Below are 16,706 nucleotides of genomic sequence, written 5' to 3'. Positions count from 1 at the left end.
ACGTGTGTTTCCTGTGTGCGTCGCTTTAAAAAGTCCGACATAAAACAACTACCGGCTCATGCACTAGCGGTACAGACACTCTGGCCACAGCACCAGTATGCATTACTGAAGTTGTACAGTGTGTAACAAGCTTATTCAACTCCTATACAGCTGACATATGTTGTATTGATGTTCAACGCTTGACAGGACACACAGTAAACTATATTTGAATGCTGGGACAGAGAGCTGTTATTATACAGTGATTGTTTATGTATAGCAGTAGTGAAGATCGACGCTGTAGCTTGCCTTTATCAGTATGTCTTACTTGGAGTGGGCTGAGTCTCAGCTGGCAGAGATCGAGCTGCTGACCAGCATGTTTCCCACCCGGGAGGAGCTGGAGATCACAGACCAGCTGGCACTAGCCGAGCTCAGGGACTTTGTGGAGGGTTCAGCTTCAACAGACTGCCCCCCTCCCTCCAGACCCCACTTTCTCATCAAACAGAAGCTGAACACTGCAAGCATGGAGAGGGTAACAAAACAACCGGCTGTCTGTCATAGTATGTCTTAGTGATTTGAATATGTGCTTAAAAAAATATTATTTTCTCATTTTGATCCACTCAGACTGATGTCATTCTATCCTGTACTTATCCATCCGAATATCCCAGTGTGCTTCCAGAAATAACACTCCGGTAAGCCAATAATATCCACTTTTGTTATATGGTAGGGTGATGGAGTTTTCATAAACAAAATCGCTAATTGTCTTTGTTTATAACACTTTTCAAATGTGCATGCAATTGCTAGTAAGGGAAACATAATATTGTAAAACAACAACAAACTATGTTCAAGAGCCAAGAAACAAATCAAAGGACAAGAGTTTATAAATGTGGTCTAATGTGAAAATGAAATGATGATGAAAAATTACATAGATTGGCAACAGACTAACAACACAAAGGAAAGGGTTATGTGACTGTGTCAGAAAACAAGGGGTTATGTTTCTCCTGGTATGGCTTTATTCGAGGTTAAGAAATCTGAATTTAGCTGTGCGCTGTATATGTTCACTTTATAGATTTTATTTTGACCAGTAACATTAATTAATATTTATCGAATTTGACAAAATATTAATACAAGCTGCTAAAGAGGTAGTACAACACGCATCAATCTCTATTGATTAATGGTGGGCATCACAGCTTATGTGGAAATGTGGTTTATCCTCCTGTGCCTGTTTAGGTGGCCAGTAAAACAGCAAAGGCCAGTGACACAATTTGTCAAATCTAATATTCTTAACATTTTGAATCATTATAGAGAACAGGTTATAAATATGTACATCACAGTGAAATATACTGCAATAGGCAGTAAACACATATTTTTTGTTGACTTCAACTAACTAACAACCAATATTTGAAAATATGATAGGGAATAGTAATTCGTATTTGTTTGTAAATCAAACTCCTAAAGGTATGTTATTTTGTGCTATGTTGTAGGGCAAATCTTTGCTTCTTCAAGATTTCCTTTAGTAGTTTTTGCTCCCAAGGTAGGAAACTTCCAGCTCTATGTGTCCTTGAATGTTCTTTGAATCCTTCTCACAGCATGTTTTATTCTGGCTCTAGGTGTGCATATCTCAGCAGGGCCCAGCAGACGCAGCTCCACACAGATCTCAATGCGTACCTCATGGGAAATTGCCTGGGGGAAGTGTGTGTGCTCTCCGCTGTGGAATGGGTGAAAGACAACCTGCAGCTTTTCATTAACAAGAGCTTATCAGCAGCACCGACTCCTAAGAAAGAGTCTTCCTCTCCACAGCCACAGGAAACGTTCAGCCGTCTGTGGATTTACAGTCATCACATCTACAACAAGACGAAGAGGAAGAACATCTTGGAGTGGTCCAAGGAGCTGGGCCTGTCAGGATTTAGCATGCCTGGGAAACCTGGTATTGTGTGTGTGGAAGGTCTTCATTCTGCCTGCGAGGAGTTCTGGTCCAGGTATCATGAATACTGTTATTTGTAGCTGCTGATGTCACAGCCAGATGCCCGCTGAGGTCCAAGGTTTATTGATTTTCCAAACTTTTTCCCATTTCACAGAGTGAAGGTTCTGACATGGAAGAAGATCATGATTCGACACAGAGAGGATTTTCCCCTTGATGGTCAGTGCGGGGACAACAGGACTGTAGAAAGTATAGACTCCCGGCGCAAATTCACAGGCTTTGAAGAGGCAATGTTTGACCCCCATGGGAACAGAGGTAATCACATGGACCTTGGGCAGCTCTACCAGTTCTTAAATGAGAAAGGCTGTTGTGAAATATTTCAGATGTATTTTGGCATTGAAGGGAGGTGATTGCTGGACCCAAAGAACGAACATTCCTAAGAATTTGACAAGTGCCTGCCGAAAGTCACTTCTTTTGAAATGTGTATTTACTAAAAATGTAAAAAGCATTCATAACTGTTTCACATACAGTACAATAAGCACACAAAAGGACTGAGTATGTGGTCACATGTGCCTGAAAAAAACGATTTGAACAACATTTCTGCAATGTTGAGAAACTAAAACTTACTTTAAGCTGTTAGGCATGTTTTTCAAAAAGAAGCAATAAAAGATGTTTATCTGAGAGTTTACTCGAGGACCCAAGATATATTTGCAATTTTAATACACAATGCAAAGATCACACCTTGCCCTGGGTGTTTCTTTTCTCAAAAGGTACTACTGTGTATTACTGCCAGGCTATTATAGGATTGCAGGTCTAGATACCACATTAATAATTGGACAACATAGTCAACAATTTGCTCGATATCAGCTTATGAAATCTGTTGATTTTACTCCTATGAATTATAGATAAAATAACCGTGGAAAATCTCTCTCCAATTGTCTTTAAATGATTCGTTCTTAGATAAATAGTGCATCATAATGGATTACACTCCAGTAATTAAAAGGCATGGTTATTAAACATGAATGAAATTTTGAGCTCCCTGACCAAGATAAACATTGATGTGAATTTTGTTCTTGTGCGATTCAATGGAAGATTATCATAATTTACATGTTACTTTTAGGTGATTTTATCTCCTGACAGGAAGCACTCGTGTACTGTTCTTTTAAAGTCCATCATCAGTTCATACCTTTTACATACACGTATTCATTATCAGAAGACTTGTAACTCATATGAGTTTGAACCCTAAGGGAACATTTCAGAGTTCAGGCTTTGTTAAAAATTAACAGATGACATGTGAAGATCCGTTTTCCTATTTAGTTATGCATTTTTGTTATCAGGGTTATCGTACCAGGTCACTCTTAGATGACCTGGTGCAGTTCAGCTCAACATGGAGTTGTATGATATCAGGAAATCTAGATTGGACTGTTAGTTCAGTAGTACAGGCACTGGAATTAACTTATTTTCAAACATGCTGGATCTACAATGCCCAGCAGATGGCAGCATTATATTATCAAAGTTGGGAAACATGGCCTTAGATGTTACCTGTAGTTTATGGATGTTAAAATATGTAAACCTTAAACAATAAACAATCTGGATCCCAAAAGACCAGGTTTTATCTCAAATGATGCAAAAACAATAATGATTATTTTAAAAGTATGAATATGTATTGTATAATGCAAAAGGAGTGTGGACTTTCACAACATCTCATTTGCCAGTGGTCCTGCTCCTTCTGATGTTACAGTTTTGTTTTGCCCTCTCACTTCCACTCGCACAGACTTCTTCAGAAGATTCATCAGAGCTTCTGTTTGTTTGTTTATCGAGGATGGCTGAACTCCCAGGTGAGTCCACAGCTCCAGCTTGTCCCCCAGGATTAGTATTTCTACTCTAAACAGAATCGGTCAAACCACACCTTATCATAAGTGTACTTTATGGTCTTGACTGAACAGTCCTAGCTCCTGATAAAATGAACACAATTTATGTTATGTTTATTTCAACTTGGTTAATAAAACCTTCAGCATAGAGAAGGTGTCTCTCTCTGCTGACACATCCATCAGTTTAGTATGGTTGTGAAAAAAGAACATCTACTTAACATTCCAAAGAATCAAATATCAAAATATTAAACAAGAAATGTCAAACACAAGCAGTAAAGGCTTAAAACAAATCAAATTGACACACAAATGAATCAAATAATTTGATGGATACTTCAAATGCATTAACACATTGTTAATCAAGCAGTATCTCTGCCATAATATTGCTGAGCATCTCTTGTCTCATCAGTTTAGTTTAGATTAGCTGGACATCAGTCGGAATTTCATTAAATGAGCTGGCATGAAACCAGTGTACACCTTTCTACATTAAAATATCACCCGTCATGATTAAATGTAATGATTTACATCGTTTTATAATAGCCTTGATAAAGCAATGATCCATGGAGTAAGAAGAACGGCAACCTTTTGTAAGAAATAAGTTGTTAAAGTTATTTTAATAAAGACAGAATTGTTTTAAATCCCCACTGTTTAATTAGTTGTATTCCATGCACAGATGAATTTAAAGATTTTAAAAAGGTCAGATTTAAAAAAAGGTATAATTATGTAACAGTTGATTTTACCATATTGTTCTTTAAAGTCAATTGACTGTTTTTTGTTCATTCTGTCCCAGTCTCAATGTAAATTAAAGTTTTTTGTAAATCATATGGTCTTATATTTATGAGTGAGTAGACTTTATTGTATCCTCATGTCAATATAGTTGATCTGAATCTGAAACAGTGCAATCAATAGCAAACATTTGGCACATATATGAAATAAAATATTAACCTTAAGGGAAAGAAAGCAGGGACTCTATTCCACACAGCGAACAACATACAAATGTGACTAGATATAGTCAAATTGAGACCTGCAAAGGCTAAGAGTTACTCTGTATACATTCCACTGAGAGTCGATACTCTAACCTAAGTCATTATTTCCTTTCTGTACAGAGCCCAAGGAATGGAGTTGTCACAGTCCTTCAACTCACAGACGACCCTGTATATAGTAGTTTCATTGATAGTTTAATGGAAGTATGCCAAGACCACTCTGCAGATCAAGGTTTAGCTCAGAGTATCTGGAAATATCTTGAGTGCTTTTCGTTTCCTCTGATCAGGGGTCTCAGCGACTCTAACGTCATAATCACAAAAAAAAACAGCAGGGACAAAGGATGCAAGGCGGTGCTGCATCACAGCCTTTCATTGTTAATTTGTTCTGTGGCCTATACATATATTTACATTGAACGAAAGTGGGAAACACCCGTGTATTTAAATAGCTAAGACTGTTGGTGATACCATTGTATACTTTAATCACTCGTTGGATTGCTCTGGTGTCATTGAGGAGCAGAATCATGAAAAGAGTGAGAAAAATGAAATCAGCTTCTGAATCAATCAACTGAGACGTTTTCCCACTGACATCATTTCTCCTGGTTCTCATCACCCTTATTGACTTTCCACAGATGTATACTCACCCCATGTTTGATGCAATGAGATGGTTGAACGATCGATCAAAACCTAAAAATGTTGTCTTGATTAAATGAGCCAGCCTAAACAGTATGATAAGCAATTATAATGTCTATTTATGGAATGTTTCCTCCTCTAGAGCAGTGTATGATGTATAGTTCTTTCTTATACAATTAAATGCAGCAATAAAGGACAACTGCACATGTGGATGAGACATAACAACTAAAATAGTTTCCAATTTGCTGTGAACCTTTTGTTCTGTGTGTTCCCATTCTTAACCCTTCAACATGTTGGTGACACTTTAATTGGTTTTGCCTCATTTAGTATGACGAAGCACAAACATTGAATACATGGTTTATAACCCAGTAGGGGAAGCAGCTATGCAAGTGTTTAATAACAAACACTTATACATCTGCTTGAAACTACATTCAAGTTTGATATAAATCATGTATCAAATATTTGTATTATGCTTATGAAGGCTTAATGATATAGGGCTACCTTTGGAGACCCAGAAGCTCTGTGGTTGATGCATAGAAAGTAACATCTTGGTAAATGACTGCAGAAATCATATCCCTTGTTCTTGAGGCCCATTTTGGCAACTCTTTGTGAAAGAATTTTTACACTAAACTTCATTCACAAAGGATTTACTGGTATTTTCTTTTCTCATCATTTCAGACAATAACCCGATTCTGTAGGTCTATTGAACTGGTGATGCATATAATTGAATTAGTTTTGAACGTCATGGTGAGGTATTTCAACAGAGGGATTTCATCATGTCTCCATAGCTGGCACTCTTTCACAGAGCCAAGCTAATATAAATAGTATTGTTTTGAATTACTTGAAGCTGCAAACACTGAGCCGAAGGTTTTGAGAATTTGAATTTCCGAAACGTAGGCTTAGAATTCTGCACACCGCTGTGGCTTCATCCCACATTGTTTTGTAGCCAACGTGAGCAATAATAATTCTTCTTTGACCCTGTTGCAAATAAGACAAACAATGGGCAGTTGAGAGTCCTGGATAAGCATTAATCATCTGTCTTTAAATGTTGCACATTTGCACTCTACTCCTCCACAAGTTATTCGTAGCAGATATTATAATTGTGGTGACATAAGCCGTCAATTATATTTAAAATAAAATATAACTGTGTAAAGCTTGAAATAAAGGGTCACACTCTTTCACTTTAGTTTTGTAACATACTCTGCGTTATGCCAAAAGCATGCACACATGCATACAACTTTAATATTTTAAAGCAGTGGATCCAACGTTTGAGAAAAGCATTATTTCATTGAAGTCTGCTGAAAAATCTATCACAATCTCACAGGAGCTGCACAGCAGAACTCCCTTTCAGAGCATATCAGTCTCGGTAATTGTCTTAATGTGTTGCATTACCATTTTCAATTCTGCCAAAGTAAACTTGATAATCAGAGCAATTAAAAACACAATCAGCTGTGTTTCAAAGTGCTGTGGGAAAACTTGGCCTGGCAGCTCTTTGGGATTCTGGACCTTCTCCCCTGATGACCCCTCAAGGTGAACTCTTGTATGGCTGTCCATCCCATGAATACTAAATATGGCTGAATTAAACATTTTCTCACTTCTCACTATTTAATCAGTTGTCTTACTGAGCTGTCTGTCTGCAGTAATCCCTGAGGCTCACCATCACATCGTGATGACTGGCACGCTGCTCAGGAAGTATTCAAGCCATAGCAATCCCACTGGTCCCCCCCCCCCCCCCCATCTTTGTATGCACTCTTTAACAGCGACAACCCTACAAATCAAGGGAAGTTCTTCGTGATATGCTTGCAGTGTGCTAGTGTGATTTATTTTTGCAAAGTGCTTTAATACAGATTTATATTTGGGTTAAAGAAGTGAGATTTGTTTTCTGCTTATTTCCTTCCCTTTAAACACTTCCTTCTAAACCAGGGGTGTCCAAACCTTTTTTCTCCGAGGGCCACATACAGAAAAACATGCAAAGCGCTGGGCCACTTGCTAGAGGTGAGATATATTGCCTCATAAGTTAAGTTATAAGTTAACAAAATCAATCAAATGTAGGTAAATTATGCTTTATACTTGAATATGCTTTAAGAAAATAACAGCCTACATCACAGCTTGCCAGAGGGTTTCATTTTTTATTTTGCTGGCAGCTCATTCCCAACAACAGAAGCCTCAGATTGCTTATGATAAGGGGAAATATGAAGCGTATATTTCAAGCTTACTATGTAAATAAGTTATTGGGCTTTTTTCTTATCAACTTAGATTTGTTAGAAAATGTTTCCAACTTTAATTTAATTAATTTAATTGAAATTGGGCTTTTAAAACATGAATATTGTGTCATATATTTTGAGAAGTACAATATAAGACAAGCACAAGTTTAATGTGTGGGCCATATTTCATTATACTTTTTTAATTAGCTGAGGGCCGATTCAAAATGGTCCGCGGGCCGCATTTGGCCCCTGGGCCGTAGTTTGGATACCCCTACTCTAAACTATGCTGAAGAGATTTTCTTATATAGTTTTGGCGCACTGTTGTTGACATCCGACATGTTTTCATGTTTGAAACGAAACATGTAAAACTGACGAGGGTCAAGGCCTTGCAGAAATCCAGCCTGCCAAAGTGTATTACATGAGGAAGAAAAACTCACTTGCGCAGCTGCATTCCTATAGAAACCATGTGTGCATTACAAGCATCAACAGTAGTGTCTGCTTAAAACATCTGTGTGTAGATTTGGAAAATATTGGCTTTAGCGCTCATTTTGAACTCTTTGAGAATTATTCACAGCTACTTCAAACACAACCAATTTGGTAAATGATATTCTTTTGCAAACTCAAGAAACCCAGAATATTTGATGTAAAAAAACAAGACAGACATTATAAACAGCGTATTGCAACAACTGGCAGCCGTGTATTGAGCCAAAGCATACGTTGTGTTACTGACACTTATTTAAACCAGAAGAATTTAACCTGATGTTCTCCTATGCCATTACTATAAATAGTGGAAAAAAAAGAAGCACTCTAGAGGAGGAGAGGGGGACCTTGATGGTAATGAGGCTGATGCCAACGCCTGATGTCCACCCACATCCAGACAGCTTGCATCCTGCAGGCACAGCCGTTTGTCAGAACCATTTCAATACACTGTTTACACATTATTATTCTGTTTGCATCGGAGCGTGTTTGTTATTTGAAGATGAAATATCTATAATGCAATACACAGGAGAAATAATGCCGTAGTGGTATGCTGATTAATGATGTAGTTGTTGTTCATTTTAAATTCCTTAATATTAACTGTTGTCCTGTCCATAAAACAAATGATTATCTTTTGTCATGTTGTCGGGACATCATCCAGTTGTTAGATTTCTTTGCACGGACAAATTCATGTAAACCTCACAATCTTCTTGTATCAAAGGGCATCAATTCTATATGAAAAACATGCTTCTAACTGCAGTAATAAAGCAATTGTTAAATTATACAAGTGTATTACAGCAGATAGGATGTTGAACAACTTAACAACTTAAGTTTTCCAACAGTGCAAGGTATTATTTATTTTGTTAACAATAAGCCAATGGAATATTTTCTTTCCGAAATATGCACCTTCATTGATTCACTGGCTAATTAACAATTTAGCCAAAAGCACTTATTTTTCTACATCCAACATCTTTTATTGTTCTTCCATTTGATGTGCGCAGTTGGAAATGGCAAACCATGCTAGCATAAATGGAATCCAGGATTACAAATAAATAAATGCAGAACTTTAACAGATCGAACGGCTACAAAGACACCACTGGTAAAAAGCATGGAAACCATATCTTATGACGTTCTCTAAGGATAAGTGCAACACTATCTTTTCACTCTCAAAAGAAAAATCTCTGTTATCAAACAAATGCTAAGATTTCAATAGCTGTCATTTCATTGGAGAAACATCAGTCTCCCACTCAGTAATATTCCAACTTTAATTAAGTCTCTGGTGAGTTCCTTGGAAGAATCTCAAGTGCTCAATCCAAACAGATGGCACTCTATTTATTGCACACCTTATGCCACAGGTACTACCTCTCCCCCTCCAAAAAAAAAAAAGACTATCCAAGATAAGACTTCTCTTTATGTCTCCTGGGCCTGTAAGATTCAGAATTCCGCCAAACAATGCAGAAAAGTTTGTTTTTAATTAGATCTAAAAATACAATATAGAATAAATCAAATGGCAGACAGACAATCCCAGGGCAGGCTATTTAAAGATGCACCACAGAGAATGTGAGTCAGTGTGGATGAATGAGTTTAAAATACAGTGGGTTACCCTGTTTCAGTCATCAATCTGCGGGCCTGCATGTGGCCTGATTCAAACAGCGGAGCCTTCCAAAGTGGAAGCCCTCATGCAGCAAACAAGGGAATTGTATCTGACTGTACACATTCATCTAGACTAATGGCATGGTGATGCATCCAGGGGGATACACAAGCTCATGTTCTGTGTTCCAGATCATTTGACTCCTTCTCACTTGTACTCGGCCCTGTCACAAGTGGAAGTGTGAGTGATCTGTTTAATCTCATCAAATATGATTAGGCAAAACACATCTCAAGATAATATTTTACAGACCTGTGATTCAGCATTAATACAGATGATGCGTAAATGTGGAAGCTATGAGTCATAGGGGCTACAGAAGGCTCAGCTGCGCTTCACCTTTATTAGCTTAACGTGTAATGTGCTGTTTGAGCTTATATAAAAGTAAGACAACATTTAGCTAATATAGCTGTGACCATTTTGAAATATTCTGGATCTTAAAGGTGTACATGCAATGTTAGATGGCCTCATCGTGAGATTTATTCTGCAATGGCTCTTCTCAGAGGTAGCACCTGTGTTGCAAACACGCCATTATTATTCTCCCCGATTCTCCATTAGAATGAGCTGTCAGTCAAAAACAAAACTATTTATACAAACAATGCAACCCTGGGCTTCTCTGGGCAACGATAACAGACTCCCAACACAAAGTTCTGAAAATGAAAAGGAGGATATTGAAAAATTGTGAATTTCATCTTCCACTGACTGCTCTTTGCACCTCATCTTTTGGTGCACAGCAATGATTACAAGTAAACTCTCCCAAAAATATTTGTTCTGCCTGGCAGGCAATATGAAAGATGACACAGTATTATAAAAGTAAAAGTACATAGTTGGAGGGATTTTTTCCATCTGGGAAACCAATGATTATTGTTATCAGTAAATACAGCACTGACTAAAGATTTGAGTTAATCATTGGGTAACTTTACAGTGTCCCTAATACTTATTAAATCAGGAATTAAAAACATGATCCAGAGAACAAACATTTATTCATCACTTTTTTGCATTGCCTTGCCACATACCACATCTTTGAAATCCTTTTATCCTTTCACTTCCTAAGCAAACCGCCCAGTGATTTAAACAAGGCAATTTACATGCTTGGATAGTGAAAACAAGTGGACTTAATATTATTTCTGCATGAAATATTGTGTTGTTAATCCAAAAGAAGGATCACTATTTGTATTTGGTTTGGGGGCTTTTTTAATGCAAAGTCTTGCAATGAAAAGTCCAGTTGTCACTAATCTAAGTAAGTTAATAAGAAATAGGAAACTAGAGCCTTGTTGTTTAGACTAGAAAAAAATGCAAATGCTCATGGAGTACCACACCCAGACCTAATGTTCAATTGTGCAGGACTGATATTTTAAGTTGTGCTGAAGATCTGAGTTTATTAATGTTTTTTTTTGTATAGATATCAATTCAACCCTCAAGGATTTTGTCAGAGACTTCTGTTGTGCTATGATAAGAACTTATTGTGAGCTGGAGGACTGATATGGACCCTGCCTACAGGGTACAGTGGGGATCAGTTTCTTCACTTAAGTAAGACTTATAAGGCCTCCTCAGAGGTCATGCTGAGTTTGTAACATTGCCCAGGGTTTGGTTCTCACATTTCAAGGGTAAACACAAAATCCATTTTCCTACTCACTATTTACGATTGCAGATGCCATGTTTTCCCCACTCCATATCCAATTACTATATATCCAATTACTATATTTTGATGGATTCCAAGCAATATTTTCTGCCAGCCATTATTCAAGACATTCTATCTTAATTTACATAGCTTAACAAAGCACTGAGCTTTTAATAACGCATAGGAGTGTGATAGTGGGAGCTGATGTTTATTTGAACTGGCTGAGCTTTGGTGGTAATGATTATGAAGTGAGCTTTGGGAACTGTCTCTGTGAGAGGAAAGAGAGAGCGAAGCGTTGTGTGAAGCAGGCAGATGGCGGGCTGGACAGTGTGTTGATAATGGCAACATTAGTCTGGGAGGCAACATTATGCTCAAGGTCAATCGGAGCTGAAGAATGGAGGATCATAATGGCCACATGTGCTGGAACGAGATCTCCCTTTAAGGATGTCAAGATATTTAATATGAGCTCAGTAATCTGCACAAGGCTATCATACTCATCCTAAAACTTCAGGAAGTTCCTCAGTGCCACTGAAGCAGTGATAATGGATCATAAAAGGTGCTTTCTTGCTAGGGTTTACTGTATGTGTGTGGATAACTATTTAATGTAAGATATAATCAACATTCATTTTCGTCAAATGTGTCGTTTTTGAAAAGGCTCGTCCCCAGACCATTACACTTCATGTCCATACATTTAGCCCTGTGCAGGTAAAATGCATTTGCACTCCATGTTCATGGAAAACATGCATTTCAAATCTTCCCACAGGCACCTGAAATATTCATGGTAGTTTTATGAGCACATTTCTTAGCACATATACATCATGCATGTATACTTATGTCATGTAAATAAGGAAACATGCATTCTAGTATTACCTACCTATCTCTCATTGATCCACTGATCCATGCTCTCCTTCCATATTTGGCACAATTTGCTTAACTTATATCCCATTCATTTTAATAATCGGTTTCTTACCGGATATTTTCTTCTTATTTTGTTATTTTGTTATTCCATTCGTGTTTCCTGCTTTTACTATTTGTTTTGTCAATGTTCCAATTTAAAATATCCCCACAGGGATCAATAACATTTATGTTAAGTGTTATCATTTCACTTTCAGCGGAAGCCAACAGCTACATCCCTGACCGTAATGTCAAATCACAAAGTGGTTTGCCTCCAGTTTTCCACTCCCCGCCCACTTCCTGTTGCCTTTGCAACAGCAGCCTACTGCATTGACATCTACGGAAGCTAATGAAGCCCCTTCAAGCATATCGAACTCGTCTCCAGTGAGACAGGGAGGGAATCGGGGAGACTCAAGACTTCCTTTTGTCGCCCTGTATTAATGTTCAAATCATGAGCTGAGCTGAGAGCCTCGGGCAATCTTCCTGAGGAGCTTCATGGTTTTTTAATCCTTCAACACTTTGCATATATTATTAATTCTAAAGGTTGTGTAATACTCAACAGTTGCATGGAATAACAATTACATTGTAGATTTTGGCCATAGTGCTGTCCATCAACATATGCTTCCTGTTTTATAACTGTAGAGATGCAGACTCATATTTTGACTGTTGTTAATAGCGCTGTAATTCTCAGGCAAAACGCATTAGTCTTGAGTGCATTTCAAAGTACAAACCTAGTCACAACAAAAGCGCAGTTTTGAAGTTGTTCATATTTTAATCAGCACTTTGTCTCTCTTTTTTTACAGTGGCATAATTGAAAAATGAATATTCAATACTGAGAAAAAAAGCAACCTCACACATCCCCCATAAAAAGCAAATTAATTACAGTGATTAAAACTTTTTACAAAATGAGTTATTTATAGCATTATACTGAACTAACAAAATAACATGTATGAGCATTGGCAATGTGATTCAATGTCTTTGATACAGTGACTATATACAGTACAGTGAGGGCATGTCTGATTCACCAATGCCTCATCATGTCATTAGTACTGTTTGCAGCAAACTCAAAGGCCATAACGGTGATCCTTATATTGTTTTTTTATGATACGTTACAGAATTAAAAAATGGAAAAGTTAATGTCAGACAACTACTTTAGTAATAACAGCAATAATATCAATCAATATAGTATAATAAATGTCAACCAATCATAATAATAAATACATGTACAGTATTAGACCAGAATTCCTTTTTTTTTCTTTCTTGTTTTACATTTTAAGCAATTTATTAGAATCCCTGTTTGAAAAAACCTTGAAAAATATGAAAAGAATCTCATCAAAGTGATGGGGACTGAACAGACCTGAAATTAAAAGCTATAACCAGTGTTTTATCTTTTACTAAATTTTAAATACTTACACATTATTTACATGCCGCCTGGCAAAACAACCTCTTGTTAGATAAATGGGAGAAAGAAAAAGAAGACATGTGGAATATTTTAAGTACTGTATATGCTAATATACAAATTGTAATGTCAGGGATCCAAAGTTTCAACAATATTGGTCACCAAAATTCACGTTAGCAAAGTATTTTACAGCAATATCCATACATTGAGCATAGTTGTTCAATAAAAGTCAACATAAATAATGAACCCCCACAAGGTTCCACTAATTCAGTTTGGATCTTACATCAATTGGGCAACAAAAATGGAAATTAACCATCCATGACCATAACTGAAGTCTTCTCCTGTCTGACACCATCTCTCCAACTAGACTCATATTAAATCCCGAGACAAGTGTTATCCCTCCGTGTTAGTCCTCAGACTTTGTGCTTTAATTTTCTAACTTGTTCTCCGTTGGTACAAATCAACAGCATCAGCAATAACTGAAAGTAACTCAATGCAGAAATATACAGACAGAGCTAAGAGGGATCTGATTTTATCTAGAGACAATCACATAGATTGTGCTTCTATGTTATGTAAAAGTATTTTGTCAGTTTTATGTTTTTTCATGTATGCAGTATGGCTGTTATGGATTAAGCTTCAGGCAACATCCAAAACCAAATGTTAACCTGTTTCGAGTTAGATAAATGGATACCTATACTGTTCTTAAACCAAAACATTTAACTTGATTTGAAAAGTAACTCTTTGTGTTTCAACATTTCAAAAGATCTGCAGAAGTACTCAACAGGTGAATTAAGTGGAAAAAATGACTAAATAAAAAAGGTAATGCGAGCGTTGCTAGAAATGCAGAGAAGTATACAGCATTTAGACACCGTAAAACTAAAATGGAAAATGGTCCTGTTGTATGGTTTACATTGTTGAATAGGGAAAGCTACATTGTCAGACAATGCTTTGAAGACAAGCATATTTCAAACATGAGCTTTCTGAAGTAGACATAATAATAAATAAACTAAAACAGATGATGTAGTGACGCTGAGGCAGCATACAATTGCATGTCTGCTGTCAAGAGTTGTCATGAAATAAAGAAAAAGAGGTCTAAATGAAGTACTCTTTCTTTTCCTCTGCATGCACGTGGTTTCCCTCAGCATTGATGATGGCTGTGTCAGCGTCGGGGGCATCTTCTGCTCCTTTGGCCTCGTGTGTTAGATACGTCCCTGTAGACACAGAGAGCGATACAGCAAGTTATCTACATGCCATATAGGTTTACAATTGCTTCAAGCTAGAAAATTGTTATTCATGGTAGCTCAAGTGACCTCTTTTACCTTTATGTCTAGCCAGATATCGTCCAAGAACTATTATCAGACACAAGGTGATGAAGACCACGACTGCAACAACTCCGCCAATTAAAGCGTGGTCAGGTCCATGTTGTCCTAAAGCATTAGGATCTGAAACAAGACGGAGAGAAATGGAGGAAAAAGTAAAGAGACAAAAGTTCTGCAAGATGCTTCGCTTCTGTCTAGTGCATGTGTAGGCATTTAATGAAAAGCTATTTACATATTTTGTTCCTGCAATCGTCATGAGACATTTCTTTACATGTTGCTTTAAGATTAAAACACAAGAACAAAGCAGACCGGTCTCAAAAAAGCTTCAGACCAATCTCTTTGATATCACTGCTCTGAAGTGCATTGATGTAGGTTTAAAAGATGTAATGTAGGAATTCCAATTTAAAATGTAGCATTGGCAACAGTGACAAGATGTAAGACAACTGACATTTTTTATTATTTCACCAAAGTCTTAACACATGCTATCTTTTGTTTACCCCAATCCACTGCAACATTCTGCTGCTGAGGATCAGGTTTTTTTTTAATGAATAAGTGTTATTTAACACAAGGCCTCCTCCGGGCAGTGAGCTGAAGGTCTCCCAGGTAAGAGCATGTTTTTGTGTCATCCTGTAATAACCTGTAAGTGGCTGTGTCTCTACTGTGCACCTTGTGTGCTCTCATTATCTCAAGCTGATGAATGGCCATGGCTTGTGTTCGGTTTTGCAAAGTGACCCTGGAAAATGACGGCGGCAATGTTCCCTACATACCTTGTTATATTCCTCTCTTAACAGAATGCAACCCTCATGTTCAGCAACCCCGTGTGGGATGTTAAAAATAAAAAGAGATGTGACTGTAAAACATGCAGTTGATTAAACTCCATGCAGAATAGAACCACAATTAATTTGTTTAGGGGGTCACAGGCAGGCACTTCAGAATTTGAAGCGATAACTGTTTTGGTACAACAGTTGAATTAATCAATTTTGGTTGCATGTTGATGGATATAATGATCTGTATGGGTGACTTAACTGTCAACAAGGAGCATAAGCAATTTTCATATCACACTCTGCTGGTGCATGCTGCACACAGGAAAGAGACAAGCTGAACGTATATTCATAAAAACACCTTACTACTCATGTTTCCCCCTCTATTATTTATTATTATTAGTATTTTTACAGATTTTTGAGCTTCAATTCCAATATAAATATATTGATAATTCCTATGTCAAATCTGAAAAATTATGTTTTCAATTTTGTTAACCTTTTTTTTTTTAAACATTAGGTCGCCACGTAAAAACTAGACACACTGTCAGGAACTAAAAATCATAAATATTTCAGCAGCACAGAGAGGTATCAATGAGTCAATTCAAACCAAAGTTTGGTTACTTTACGACAACATGAAATGTGAATATTGTTTCCATCCTTTTTCCATCCTGTCTGCAAATATACAACTCCATGTTCTTTAGACCTTATGACTAACTCTCTCTCTCTCTCTATATATATATATATATATATATATATATATATATATATATATACACAAATATATAATGTACACATCGCAAATATATCTCAGAATTACCATATCTAACTAAACTGCAGCAAACACAAACTATGAAAATAGAATAAAACATGAACATAACTGGAAAAATACGGTAAACAGAAACCTTTTCATGTATTCAAAAGAGTGAAAGACCGCTCAAAAAGAGTTTTTTCCTTCCCTTCCATTTCTACAGAATCATAAGATCTGAAATTAAATATTTAAACACTGGC

The 16,706-nt window shown here is 37.0% G+C and overlaps 2 protein-coding genes across 4 annotated transcripts in view; one reads left to right on the top strand and one right to left on the bottom strand.

Moving 5' to 3' along the window:
- The first annotated feature begins 69 nt into the window (after window positions 1-69).
- Window positions 70-4,587, top strand: rwdd2b (RWD domain containing 2B). Its single transcript, XM_079676158.1, has 4 exons — window positions 70-508; window positions 601-668; window positions 1,587-1,955; window positions 2,055-4,587. The coding sequence occupies exons 1-4, from the start codon at window positions 296-298 to the stop codon at window positions 2,305-2,307; spliced, it is 903 nt and encodes a 300-aa protein (XP_079532284.1). The 5' UTR covers window positions 70-295; the 3' UTR covers window positions 2,308-4,587.
- Window positions 4,588-12,977: 8,390 nt separating this feature from the next.
- Window positions 12,978-16,706, bottom strand: part of LOC307035839 (cell adhesion molecule 2-like) — a 140,501-nt gene continuing 136,772 nt past the window's right edge. For all 3 annotated transcript variants that reach the window (XM_079675626.1, XM_079675627.1, XM_079675628.1), the window contains 2 exons: window positions 14,938-15,060; window positions 12,978-14,829 (listed from right to left, as the gene is read on the bottom strand). In XM_079675626.1, the coding sequence (XP_079531752.1) occupies window positions 14,711-14,829; window positions 14,938-15,060 (242 nt within the window). In that variant the 3' untranslated portion in view covers window positions 12,978-14,710. The remainder of the gene's footprint in view (window positions 14,830-14,937; window positions 15,061-16,706) is intronic.

Source organism: Notothenia rossii (genome assembly GCF_949606895.1).
Source record: "Notothenia rossii genome assembly, chromosome: 4".
NCBI lineage: Eukaryota > Metazoa > Chordata > Actinopteri > Perciformes > Nototheniidae > Notothenia > Notothenia rossii.
The sequence above is the reverse complement of the archived record's forward strand: the minus strand, read 5'-3'. Positions and strand labels throughout refer to the sequence as shown.

Excerpts from the sequence above, each read along its gene's own strand:
- rwdd2b (XM_079676158.1), top strand. The coding sequence starts at position 296 with ATGTCTTACTTGGAGTGGGCTGAGTCTCAGCTGGCAGAGATCGAGCTG. Across the intron at positions 669-1,586 it reads CTTCCAGAAATAACACTCCG|GTGTGCATATCTCAGCAGGG; the intron begins GTAAGCCAATAA and ends TTCTGGCTCTAG. Across the intron at positions 1,956-2,054 it reads TGCGAGGAGTTCTGGTCCAG|AGTGAAGGTTCTGACATGGA; the intron begins GTATCATGAATA and ends CCCATTTCACAG.